Source organism: Clinocottus analis, unplaced genomic scaffold (genome assembly GCF_023055335.1).
Source record: "Clinocottus analis isolate CAN_PGR_092001 unplaced genomic scaffold, fCliAna1.0.p SCAF_13, whole genome shotgun sequence".
In the NCBI taxonomy this organism is placed as follows: domain Eukaryota; kingdom Metazoa; phylum Chordata; class Actinopteri; order Perciformes; family Cottidae; genus Clinocottus; species Clinocottus analis.
Window position 1 is genome coordinate 16209108 of NW_027175854.1, and position 13279 is coordinate 16222386.

General features: G+C 44.0%; 1 protein-coding gene across 1 annotated transcript in view; it reads left to right on the plus strand.

Annotated features, from left to right (window-relative positions):
* Positions 1–13279, plus strand: part of lamc3 (laminin, gamma 3) — a 97808-nt gene that overhangs the window by 47406 nt on the left and 37123 nt on the right. The window contains exons 8-10 of the mRNA XM_068574676.1: positions 809–945; positions 1656–1775; positions 11642–11840. Coding sequence (XP_068430777.1) covers positions 809–945; positions 1656–1775; positions 11642–11840 — 456 coding nt within the window. The remainder of the gene's footprint in view (positions 1–808; positions 946–1655; positions 1776–11641; positions 11841–13279) is intronic.

A 13279-nucleotide genomic window follows, 5' to 3' on the forward strand; every position in this document is an offset into this window, starting at 1 on the left:
AGCATTTTTGCGAGCATTTTTCTCACTCAAACATAATTATAGTCATCATAACACAATTTGACCGGTATTTCAGCATGCCTGCAGTGCAGCGTCTATAGGCAGCTTGTGGATCTCTTTTACATTTCGTCAAGTTTTTTTCTGAAAAACCTGAAAAAAAATAACTTTTCAGGAAGGTGACGATATGTTTTTTTTTTTTTTTGTGTGTGTGTGTGCAATATTGTCTTTCTTGCAGGTGCGGCAAGAATAATTTGTCTAAAAATGCCGCTGTGTTTTCGCAGCTGTCCGTCATCGTGACTGCTTTGACAGAGAACACGACTGTAACAACATGTCAATAACTCCGCCTCCTGCTTTTCCCCCCTTCCGCCTGCTCCCATCTTGCTCCTCGGGGACACGGGATCAAACAGATAAACTCGCTGTGACATTAACAATACACACAGCCCCGGGTCCCAAACTATTGAATAAATTCTGTGCTCCCTGTTTGTTGACTTTTTTTTTTGCCGATTTCACGGCTCGTCGAGCAAAGCCCCTCTCCTGTGTAATGTGACCAGTGTAGTGGCTGATTGTCGGCGGTGTTCCTCTCCCGCCCCATATGGCAGCTAGCGCCTGTAGCTCAGAGCTCGGGGTCGTCCCATCCGAGCGCCATTTTGGTGACCTTTGCCCCATCATTTTGCACCCGGCACACCTGATAACGCCACAGCAAGGATGTGCTAAACAGCTGCAATGAGGTCTGTGTGCAGCGTGTTAATTGCTTTTTATGCATGCCGGTGTGTGTGTGTCTGTGTGTGTGTGTGTGTGTCTGTAACTACAGATGCAAGCCAGGTTTCTTTGACCTCCAACACGTGAACCCGGCCGGATGCCAGGCGTGCTTCTGCTTCGGCCACTCGCCGGCCTGCTCGTCGTCCGCCGGCCACTCCGCCGCCGTCATCGCTTCCGACTTCATCGAAGGTATCGTCCTCGACTCTCGCATCTGTTAATTAGCTTTCCCCCTCGTCCCCATGGGAGCGTAATTACCCAGCGAAAATTACCAAGACCGACGATGTTTACTTTGTTTTCCGACGGAAAATTTGCACCGTTTTAATTTCCCCCCTCAACCGACCGCCACGCGTCGGATTGTGTGTTTTATTCGTCAGCGCGTCGTTTCCTTCTGCACCTCAACTTATTGGATTTTTGGCCAAGAACGGATGAGAACTCGGCGCATTGCAATTTAAAAAAAGGCTTTCAAATAGACAAAACACTCGCTAATTAGAACATCAATTTGACGACATACAAGTGTGCATAACTACACACGAGCTGCAGACGCAGAAGAAACAACCAATTTCAGCCAAACACAATGAAGAAAAAGAATCCGCCAATGGTTGATCTCCATTTTACCACTTTGGTGGGCCATGACTCACACGTTATTATCATAATCTTCAACGTGTTTTTCTCGGGTTGAGCTGCTCGTCTGTGTGTGTTCCTGCATGTGTGTGTGTGTGTGTGTGTCAAGGCCTCGGGGCCGTTGTCTACAGCTTGTTTGTTGATCACAGATAGAATAAAACTAATATAAACACAATCTCTTGTAAGAACTCACATGTTTCAACTCTTTGCCATCCAAGCTGTCTGTGATGCCGAGAAAAAGCTTAGGATTCTTGAGTCTTTCAAACGTTCCTCTTCAGATCAGGATGGCTGGCTGGGAGAATTCTCCGGCGGGCAGGAGTACCCCCTGCTGTGGAAGGAAGGTGAAGTCTACCTGCTGCCTCTCGCCGAGGACGACATCGGCTTCTACAAAGCCCCGGGTAAGTCCGAATGGGAAAATAATAGAAATTTTTGAGTTTATCCGTGGAGACGGATCACTGGGTCAAACGGGTGGGACAGAAGGGAGAGAAAAAAGCAGTTCTGGTACTGTTGACATTTACGTTATTAGGTAATAAATCCTCCGGTTGTTGCTCTTCTAGCAAATATGTAAATTATATTAGTGTTAATAGAGCATCTTTAATACCCGTAGCGTGTTCCTGTTGTTCCTTAGTGAGATTAATCAGGTTGTTTGGCAGTAGGGGGGCGGGGGGGTCACGCAGCAGTTATTCTGACACCATTTCCTCCAATCCGTTATCCGAGCCATTAGAAGATAAGGGGCTAAGCTGGCCCCGGCTACAGGACTTAGGGCCCATTTCTATCAGCCGCCCCGGCAGCAGAGGCCTGATGGAATTGGATGTCTTGGCCATGCTGGAGAAGCAACAAAGTGAAAATTGGCTCGGCTTCTCCTTGTCTCCGCTAAGTCGGTTCTAGGCATCGACTCTGCAACAAGCCCCCCCTCCCCTCCCCTCCAGCCGCCGTGCAGTCCACACAGCCAAAAGCAACACACACAAAAAAAAAAAAACAGGAGCAATCCCATTAACTCCGCATCCTGGAGGTTTTTAATACCCCCACAAAAAAAAAAACCACTCGCGATCACAGAGAACGACTCCATTTAGAGGCGTCTTTTTTTAGAAAAAAAGATGAAACGCTCACAGCCGGATGCGACAAAGCCTGGTGGTCAGGCGTAATTTGCAGAATGGCGTTACATGAATACGCTCATAAGACATGGGTGTTCAAGTTTGATTGCTGTGTGTGTGTATGTTTGCGTCTGGAAGTCCATAATGAATGCCCGCATTCATTGCCATATATACATGTGTGTGTAATTATAAATGTACATGAATAATAGTGTCTTTTAAAGTTGCTTTCTTCTTCACACGGTCCACAGTGACGTCTCTGTAGGCCACAACACACAGATTAGTGGCCCAACTGGCCGAGAGCAGCTTTGTGGCAGCCTGCTTATCTACTTCGCGCAGTGCTTGTTTATGTTGTTTCTGCACATAATAAATGCAGAAATCTATTGCCTTGCCATCCCGATTAATGATCTCACCCCTCCCCTCCCCCTTCCTTTTTTTCTTATTGTTTTTTATCGCGGTGCATGTTGTACAGTTACTTTAAAGATTACACCAGAGTTGCAGCGGCTTTGAAAGCAGTTCTCAAAATGCTCTCTCGCTCTCTCTCTCTCTCTCTCTCTCTCTCTCTCTCTCTCTCTCTCTCTCTCTCGTTGCCACTGTCTCTGCTCTTTTAACTTTTAATTTGGATTCGCGCTGAAATCCCTCCACTGTGTTCTTCAGCAAACGTACTGGAGATAATTCTGAGTGACAACTCGGCGTCGGAAACATCACGCCAAAACGCAATTTCTGTGATTCCCGGCGTGTATGTATTTGTCACCGTAGTTTGTCTCGGGCTTCAGCTGTCAACGCAAGAGGACAGGATTCAATCACAGGCTCTTTTTTTTATTGAATTCTTGGAGAGGAGTCGGGGGGGATTTGGGGATCTGCGTGGCTCTCGCAGCTCTAGAAATATCAGCCGACGCTGCAGAGGTCACGGATATTCCCTCAGCGGCGCCCGACAAAGGAGTTGTTGAGAGTTTTAGGCCGTAGAAAAGAAAGAGAGAGAGAGCGAGAGAATTTTTATTTAGTGTCCTGCACTCCATGTGACAAAGAGGCCAGCAGGGTCTACTTCCGCTCTCCTCACCTTTTCACCTCAGTCGTGACGTCGCATTTTCTCCGTCTTTTCCGGCTCGCGTGAAAACATTTTCCTTCTGTCGACGTCTTCTATCGGCCCTCTCGCCCCTCTTCCTTTCTTTTTCCCGACAAAGTGCCAAAGACGTGAATGTATGCATGGAGGTAAGACGTGTGCATGTGCATGCATGTGGACACTCGGGGTCTGCCATCTGACGCATGTGCAATGCCACTTGTCCTCCTCCAGATCCCGGACATCTGCTTTGACAGTTGACTCAGGCCGAGCTTGAGTCCCCCCCCCCTTTAGACTCTCCATCCTCCTCGAGGACTCGACAGACTGAACACTTGAGCGCAGCTGCCAGGAACAATCACAAACAAACATGAAGTACCCTCCCTAAACAGTTGCTTTGACCCGCCTCCAACAACTGTGTCCACCACTCGACGGTGCTGGACACAGTGACCGTGGCTCTTTTGGCTGAGCGAGCGCTTCAATGCTGAAGGGCAGATCATCTGATGTAAGTCCTCACAGCCATCTGTTGAAGAGCTCGCAATGTCGTATCTGTATCTGCAGCGCGGGCCGACCTGCTAAGCCCGAAGCAGCGGGGAGTCGAGGAAAAAAAAAGAGGGGAAAAACAAAAAAAAAAGAAGTCAGGATTTAAATGAAACAAGCCTCTCCTGGAAGGCAAGAGAGCAGCATATGGCTGCTCCTGTTTTCGTTTTTGGAGAGTAAGGATCCGTGGAAGCGGCTCCGGGCGACCCTGTCACTGCGATTCAAGCAGCAATTGCAGCTAAGAGCCTCACACAAGCTGAGCAATACCTGCATGTAAACCAGGCCGGTGGCCTTCTCATCTGAAAACAAAAACCAGAAAGAAGATGTCGCAAAGGGAGACGGTGGAAGAGTGAAGGGATGGAAAGAGGAAGTAGAACGAACAAAAACAGTGGCGGGGGAGTACTGAGAAAGAGTAGCAGAGGGAAAGTACACTCACCGAGTAGGTGAAGGAGCGCTTGAGAGGCTAAAGTATGCTTGAAACTCAGTTGTGCAAAGTGTTGTCTGACCACATCTAACTGTGAAAGTGTCGCTTCCTCGTTCCAGATGGCCTCACTCGGAGCCACTGCCCCCCCAATCGCTCTTTCCGACAACCCCGGCTCGAGTGTCTCGACACAGATCATCTTTTTGGGCGGCGTTTTCACGCCGTCTCACTCTGTTGCACACACAAACAGCAGCGGAAATAGTAAAGATGAGAGCTTGAGAGAAAGAGAAATACACAGAGAGACAGAGAGAGAGAGAGAGAGAGAGAGAGAGAGAGAGAGAGATTCAAAGTCTGGCTGCTTTCTTCCCCTCCAAACACTTGACCAATCGTTGCGTGGTCCTGCCGATTCCAAGGTTGCAAGCGATTTCTTTGGCTGAGAGGACACTTCAGACGCTTTCAGACTATCTGTCCAGCACTTTGTTTGAGCCTTCTGAGGCCTTAAAGCTGTTCACGCTGACAACAGCGCTCTCGTTGGAAAACATCCAACATCTTCATTCATTTCAGGCCACGGCATTGGCACAACGGCGCAGACGCCGAATCGAGTTGGATTTACATGTAAGATATATCATCACTAATGGTTTGCATGGTGTGTATTCAACGTGTGTGTGCGCACAGTCATGCTCGACAAAATACCTATGCAGCTCATGTACGGAGTTACGTTATGACGCGTTCAAGCTAAATTTAGTTCAAATGAGTAGGTAGGTAGGTAGGTAGGTAAGTGGATGGGTGGGAAGGTAGGTAGGTAAGTGGGTGGGAAGGTGGTAGGTAGGTAGGTATGTATGTATGTATGTAGGTGGGTAAGTAGGTAGGTAGGTAGGTAGGTAGGGGAAATTAGTTTGTCACAGTAAACACACAAAATATCAGGAATGAAAAATACTCAATACAGACAACAAAACAGCAGCGCATATTAAGTTTGGAAATTCAACAAAGAAAGTGCAAACATGTAAAGTATGTGCAGTGTATATGAAGGAACATTTGAACATCATGTTGCATTCAAACGCAATCTAATAAAATGTCGCTTTTGGCGAGAAACTTCAGGGATTAACAACACTTCCAATAGTGATGACAGAAAGCTCCAAGCCAACGGTATTAAAGGAGTCTTTTGTGATGTACATGGCAGCCATTGTGTATTCAGACTTATGGAGTATCTGCACTGTATTTCCAGTATTGTGGCATCCCGAGTTGGACCTGATTAAAAGTGTAAAGTGTGTCCAACCTTTGCCCTCGCACCGTCCGCAGCGCCGGTCGATGTTGGAGCCTCGGCGGGGCTTGTGGTTGTGTGAGGCGGCTGGGATCTAATTGATATTGAGTCGATTTAATTTGGTTCGGAGCTAAAGTCTAAACTCACTGATTGATCGCGAGCCCAAAAGTTATAGGGGAATCTATCGCTTGTGGTCGAGACTGTACACTATGTGTTGCACTGCAGATCATTCTGAAACACTCACGTTAGCCGTTGAAGCTTTGTCTCTCTTCACTCTGTTGTTTCGTCATTTATTTAAATATAATCTATGTGCCATGTGTTTTAATTACTTTTGAACTATAGAATTTGATAACTTAAAATATTCGAAACATTTTAAAACGTGGGGATTCTCAAATTTGCTTTGTTTTGTCGAGAATTAGATGCAAATATTGAAACCACGGGGTTCCATCTTCTCATTAAACTCTCATCAAGAAGCAAAAGAAAGCGTATTTCCCGAACTATTCCTTTAAAAAGGAGCGATGTACGTCATTTAGATCGGTGTAGCGGCAAATAAAAATGTGTTGTGTCAAGATTTTGGTGGAATACTGTCAGCTCTGCCAGCGCATTTACTGTAGTTTGCACCGTTAGCCGCGTTGGCACCGTTAGCTGCGTTGGCGCCGTTAGCTGCGTTGGCGCCGTTAGCCGCGTTGGCACAGTTAGCCACATTGGCACTGTTCCCGTAGGCACCGTTAGCCGCATTGGCACTGTTCCCGTAGGCACCGTTAGCCGCATTGGCACTGTTCCCATAGGCACCGTTAGCCACATTGGCACTGTTCCCGTAGGCACCGTTAGCCGCATTGGCACTGTTCCCGTTGGCACCGTTAGCCGCATTGGCACTGTTCCCGTTGGCACCGTTAGCTCATATGGTATGAGGATGTTTGGTATTTAGAGATTGCTAAACTTTTTAATATCCTCCAATTTGTCTTGCGAGATAAAATAATGAATATAAATCTGTGGCAATACACAGACAGCGGATCACGCTTACACATGATTAATCCTTTCATTGTGTTTTTTTTTATAGCGATTCATTGCTTTGGAGAGCGATTCGCAAGTGCGGCCATTTTTTGAACGGTCTATTAGGGTTATGAGTAATTATCCCGTAGTTCCTCCGTCCTCGCAGACAAAGAAAGAACTTGCAGAAAACCACACTAAACTCAAATCCGACCCCAGCAGAATAATGGCCAACCCGCTGAAACATAACCACTCACGACCATAAGGGAGCACTTTAGGAGAGAATATTAGCTTAGTCACACAACAGCATTAGTGGGCTCATTTCCCACGGTTATGCAAGGAATGTGCAGTATATATCTCCTATTAATCACTTCAAAAGGAATATCTGTTGACTTGTATTTTATGTAAACACAAGTCTCCTAAATTACTCATTATTATAGTGCATCTCCTTCCCAAATTTAGGTAATTGCCTCTTCTCTGTTCCCCCAGAACAGTGGCTCTGCTGAGACTTAATACAACCATGACCGTGTGTTGAGTAAAGGAAGCGCTGTGTGTGCACGTGACTGAAGTTTATTACGCGTCAAATATATCGCAGCGAATAGAGAGTGTCAAGATTATGTTTAGGTTTTATTAAAAATGTCCACAACTGTATCACATAGGTGTGCTCTGTGGAGCTCAGAAACTACAAAAGGCAATTACTAAATGTTATTACAACAATGTTAATACAACCAATCTCTAAATACTACCGGAGGAAAGGAGGCTGGCAGAATCAAAATCTTCTTTCAAATCACTTCTAGAAACACATTTTTATAGAATTGCTTTTAAGTGATGTCGTCCTTTTATGATCTATTGTGCAGTTCTTTTGTTCCCCTGTTTTTTGTATCTTTTATTTGTTGGTTTTCGATTCCATTTGCTCTTTTTGGTTATTTGTTTGTTTTTGTTGTATTTATTGCCTTTATGCTACGGTTCTTTTTGTTCACCGGTATTTAAGTTATGTATGACTATGCTTCTCTATGGAGCACTTTGTAAACTTTGTTTTTATAGTTGCTATATAAATAAAGTTATTATCATTATTATTAAGTACAAAAAAAAAAGATAAAAATCATGTACTACTTATTTATCAGCCTTTTTATTTTTCCTTTTTTTTTTAGATATTTTTAGATTTCCAAAGCACTCGATCTCGGAGTATATATATATATATATATATATATATATATATATATATATATATATATATATGTATAATATATATTAAGAACTAAGAACTAAGAACAGATATATATATATATATATATATATATATATATATATATGTATAATATATATTAAGAACTAAGAACATATATTTTTGGGGGGTAAGTTATACATATAATAATATATTTGTATATATATATATATATATATATATATATATATATATATATATATATATATGTATATATATATATATATATATATATATATATATATATATATATATGTATATATATATATATATATATATATATATATATATATATATATATATATGTGTATATATATATATGTTAATAACATGTTAATCATCTAGGTCCTTTAATCAACCTTTGCAAACATTACCTGAAGCATCTAGATTCACGAAAACTGTCGACAGCGTGTAACAGCATGTAAGAACTAAGAACATATATTTTTGGGGGGTAAGTTTGACGTGACAGTTTTAACTTGAAGTAGTCTGTGTTGTGTTTGGGTCTAACTGCACTGGTTTGAGTGGTGGCTCGGAGTGAGTATTGATCTATTAGTTGTTGTTTTTCCACTGGGTGCCATGTTTGGATGCAAGAGGCCTCGTTGAAGGCATTCCTGTCTAATTGGTGATGGATTTAATCTCACGCTCATTTCTTTTCCGGACTGGCTGACTTTTCTTATTCCCTGTCATCGATATATATTGATTCTGAAACTACACTGAGACGTATGGAAGCTCATTTTCTCCTGAGTAAGCGTTGTGTCTTTACTGGCGTTGATTGGTTGTTTTTAGGCTGTGCCCCCCCCACGCCCCTCCTCCCTCCCCTTCCTGCTCCTGATTGGCTGTAATTATCTATTTTCGATTGATCCTGAAGCCACATTGACATGAACGATGGACTCGGGACCAGAAAGTGCTATTGATTGGTCGTGTAATGGAAGCCTTTCTCCTTCCAGCTTTTCATTTCTTACAAATACTGATCCCCGCAGCTTTGAATGGTAAATATAGATAACACAGCGTGTTGTGCTTCCTTCATGCGCCCCTCTCGTTAAAATGGAATTGCTTAAAGTAACAGCGGAGACAGAAGGCAGCGGGGTATTTAACTCTCCTGTAAGAGTATGACAAAAAGCTCAGCTTTGTGAAAGCTCGCGTCTTATTAGAGGCAACAGAGACACGGTAATGCGTCACTTGTGTCGGGGAGAGCGGAGCAGGTGGACTACAGGCAGCAGGAATAGAGAGAAACGGCTTTTATTTAAAGTCTGTGCAGGCGAAATTGAGCCAAACAGAACAAATCCAAAGATTCAAGTGACTGAAACTAGGTCTCGAATGTGACTCCACTAGAAACAAAAGTGGACGTCACCCTTTGGTTTGTGGGATACGGATTGAAGCCTGGAGTTCTGCAAATTGTTCGGTTTTTGTTCGTCGCCATCTTGTTTTTTTTGGGACTGGGTCTGGAGCTGGATGAGATGTTTTTAGGCCACTGAAATGTTACATTGAACTTTCATGGATACTGTGAAAGGGGTTTAAGTTCAAAGATGAAAAACAGGATGAACAATTAGACAATTAGATCTTCACACCAGTGTGCCGCGAGAGATGCCGTGGGAAGGAGATGCCGTGGGAAAAAGTCCAATTTCACCTCATATTATTTAGTTGCCGCAAATAATTTTCCATTGTTGAGCGGTCGGAGCCTAGTGATGAAATACGCCTCCATACCAGTAGGTAGCTCAATAATGACCTACCTTATATGCTGTGTTATGCTACATTATGGGTTATTGGTGTGTTTTTTTATTGTAGAAAATGTGCCGCGGCTCAAAAAAAGGTTGAAAAACACTGCAACGCTGTGGCAGCAACCTTTCAAAAGCAAGGTAGCCGGGGTCACATGACCTGCTCTGTTGTGACTCTAAATAGGATAATAATTTACTAAATAAACATCATGCTGTATAGAAGAACTGGTGTTTACAATGTTTACTTAGGGTAATAAATCAAGTGGTGCCATTTTCTCATAGACGTTGATACAATCAGACTTCGCCCCCTGAAGGCCAATAGAGAGATTGCAAGCTTAAGGCACTTCTACAACGGCTCCTCCCATCAGAACCAGAGGTCAATTTAAACGCCTCTAACGAGGAGTGAAGTGCAGCTGTGTGAGGGGAGCGTGTCGATTGGCAGGAGAACAGAAAACAGCACTAACGAGGCGGATTCAGAGCAGGTGTGTGGACGGGCAAACAGAAAAGCCCCAAAAAAACCTGGAAAAAAAGTCAAATTTTCACAAGAAATGTGACAATTTTAACATATGATGTATACTGTAACTAATATGATAATTATGATAATAATAACTTTATTCATAAGTGGCAGCAAAACAAAAAAGACCATACAATAAAAGCATTGAACACAACCCAACAAATAGTCAAAAAGAACAAGCAAATATATAAAATATACAAACAAAAACCATGCGGACAAAATAACTGCATGATAGATCATAAAAAAAGACGACATCCCTTATAAGCAATTCTTTAAAAATGGGTTTTAAGAAGAGATTAAAGAAGTTATTGATTCTGCAATCCTTAATATACATGATGAACCAAAAGAAGTGATTGGTAAAGCATTATTTATTGGACCATAAAATACCACTAATTGAAATAGTAATTGCATTGCTCTCTACTTTACTTTGACTAATAACGTTAACACATCGCTGAGTAGTCCTAATTGTGGCGTGTCGAATCACGTGACCTCGCAGAAGTGTTGCAGGTCGGATGAAATCACGGGATTAATCTGGCCGTCAATATCGCGGTGCCGGAGGTGTGCGGAGAGGTGTGGCCGCCGGTTGGAGCAGATATTAGACATATCAGACAGTTGAATTGCTCTGCGTGACGCCCTATGAGGCAACTCGCGAGCAAAATCATCCACTCAAGTCCTTAGCCCCCTTTCCAGACCCCCAGAAGAGCTCAGGATGTACTTCACACACGATTACACTCAAAAAAACAAGGTGGCAACCGAGCGTGCAACCTGTCGGTTTTGCCCGCTCGCTCACCCGGAGAGAGGAGGCGTAGTTGTTGTTATTTTCCAAAAAGATTGTGGTGATTTTTTTTTTTACTTCCAGTTTTAGATTCTACACACTGTGTTCTGCAATAGCATGTGATGTGTTGTCAACATTTTAAGTTGTATTTCTATATTAATATGGAAGGCCAAGCAAGACTTCGGTTTATTTTCATATATCAAAAGCTCCACTTGAATGTGAATTTTTTTCCCTTTAGCTAGTTTTTGGGTGTTGGTATGGTGTGTGTGTGGGGGGTGGGGTGGGAGGTGGAGGAGGGGAGGGCATGTCTAGTGCTGGCTAAGATCTTTGAAGTCCCGTTAATGTGCTGTAATAAGCCAGAGATGAGAGGGTGGGTAATTACACATAGACTCCTGCAGTGCTCCATGTGTGCTCAAAAAGCCTGTACCCTTTTGCCCTGACACACACACACACACACACACACACACAGAGACAGAGAGGGGGCAGAATATTTCTGAATATGCACAACAACAACAACAAAAAAAACAGCTTCCGCCACAGCACACTTGCACAAACAGAAATCTGTGCGTCCTCTGTGTTTACTGCTTTAATGGCGGAGAGTCGGCCGTCACTTCGACAACAAAGCGGACTCCACTGGCCTCTCTAACGTCTCACAACCGTCTGGTCTCCCGCTAGAGAAATTCCTGGGTCATCAGGTCTACAGCTACGGCCAGCTCCTCTCCATCACCTTCACCTCTGAGACCGCGGAGCTGCTCCCCGACCGCGTCGCCGTGCTCCTCCAAGGCGCCGGAGCCTCCCTGTCCGCTGACCTTTCGCCCCGGCCGCTGACCCCGCTCGACCGTGACCTCGCGTTGCGGCGCACCTTCGTCATCAGGTACCAGGGATGTAGGCATGATGGAAGGAGGGTAGGGGGGGGGACTGTCGCTTTATAAGTTTATGCTCATGCTTTTTCTTTTTCACTGTTGAACTACTGTCTCTCTTGAGAATACAAAAGCATTTGCCTTAATGTGTGCATAAGAATGGATGTCGGGATGTTTGTTTTTCTCTGCAGCGATGCAACTCCCTGTTGCCTGACTTGTTCCCTGTTACACTATATATATATATATATATATATATATATATATATATATATAGAGAGAGAGAGAGAGAGAGAGAGAGAGAGAGAGAGAGAGAGAGAGTCCACAGAGTACAGACTATCCAGGACAGACATGCACTGACTGCAGCTCTGCTACGCTCGCCCGTGCTGTCACGGTCCCAGCAGAATGTCAGGATGTGAATGTCGTGATGAGCCGGCTCCCCCTCCGTGCACTAGCTGTCATGTAGATCTGCAGGTACAGGGGCAGATGCATTCAATTTCCCTTTTTTCCCATTTTCTACATTTAGCAGGCGGTCTCACCCAGAGTGATGTGAAACGTACAGAAGTGGAATGACACTAAAGTCAGCAAGAGGTCGGAAATAGGTGACGCCGAGGGAGCGGAGGAGTCCGATTTACACTTTAACGGACAAATTGTCCTGACTTTAAAATGATCACGGGATAGAGGGGAACAAAGAGAAACTGATTAAAAGAGTATGCAGTGTGTACATGAGAATAGTGGTGGTGTGAGCTAAATGCAAAAGGCAGCACGCTAACGTGGTGATGTTAAGCGGGGATAATGTTTACCACCATCTTAGTTTAGCATGTTAGCACGCTAGCTTTTGCTAATGAGCGTTTTACACAAAGTACAGCTGACAGGAATGAATGTTTTGCGTATATTTGGTCATGAACAAAAACTGTTGGACACTTTGAACAAATAAAAGGGATTCTTGAGTGTTGCAGTTGTTCCTCAGGGGGACGTGAGTGTGTGCACTAAATTTAATTTTCGACCTTCTTGAGACTTGTCTGCACACGATTTTGTATCCATCCATCAAAAACGGATGTTGAGATTTTTCACCGGAGAAAACTTCGACCCGCTGTTGGCGCCGCGTTTTTAAAAGTCATAGGATCACCCCGGCCCGTTTGGAGCATGAATGTCTGTGTCGAATTTACCGGCAATCCATCAGATTGTCGTTGAGATATTTCAGTCTGGACCAAAGTGTGACCGAGCGTGCCTTCAGCCATGTGGCCGGCATGGTCTAAAAACAGGTTAGTGAGAGAAAGATGGGGATTCTTTTTCCAAAAGGTCACGTCGGGCCACAAACATATAAATATAGGAAAACTTCTCAGAGGCTCGTAGGAGTCCGATGTTTTTGACGAGGACCGGCTGAGGTCACGCTACTGCTAGCATGCTCTAGGATGAGCTAAGTGGATTATAGCGACAGCATGCAGAGTGCTAG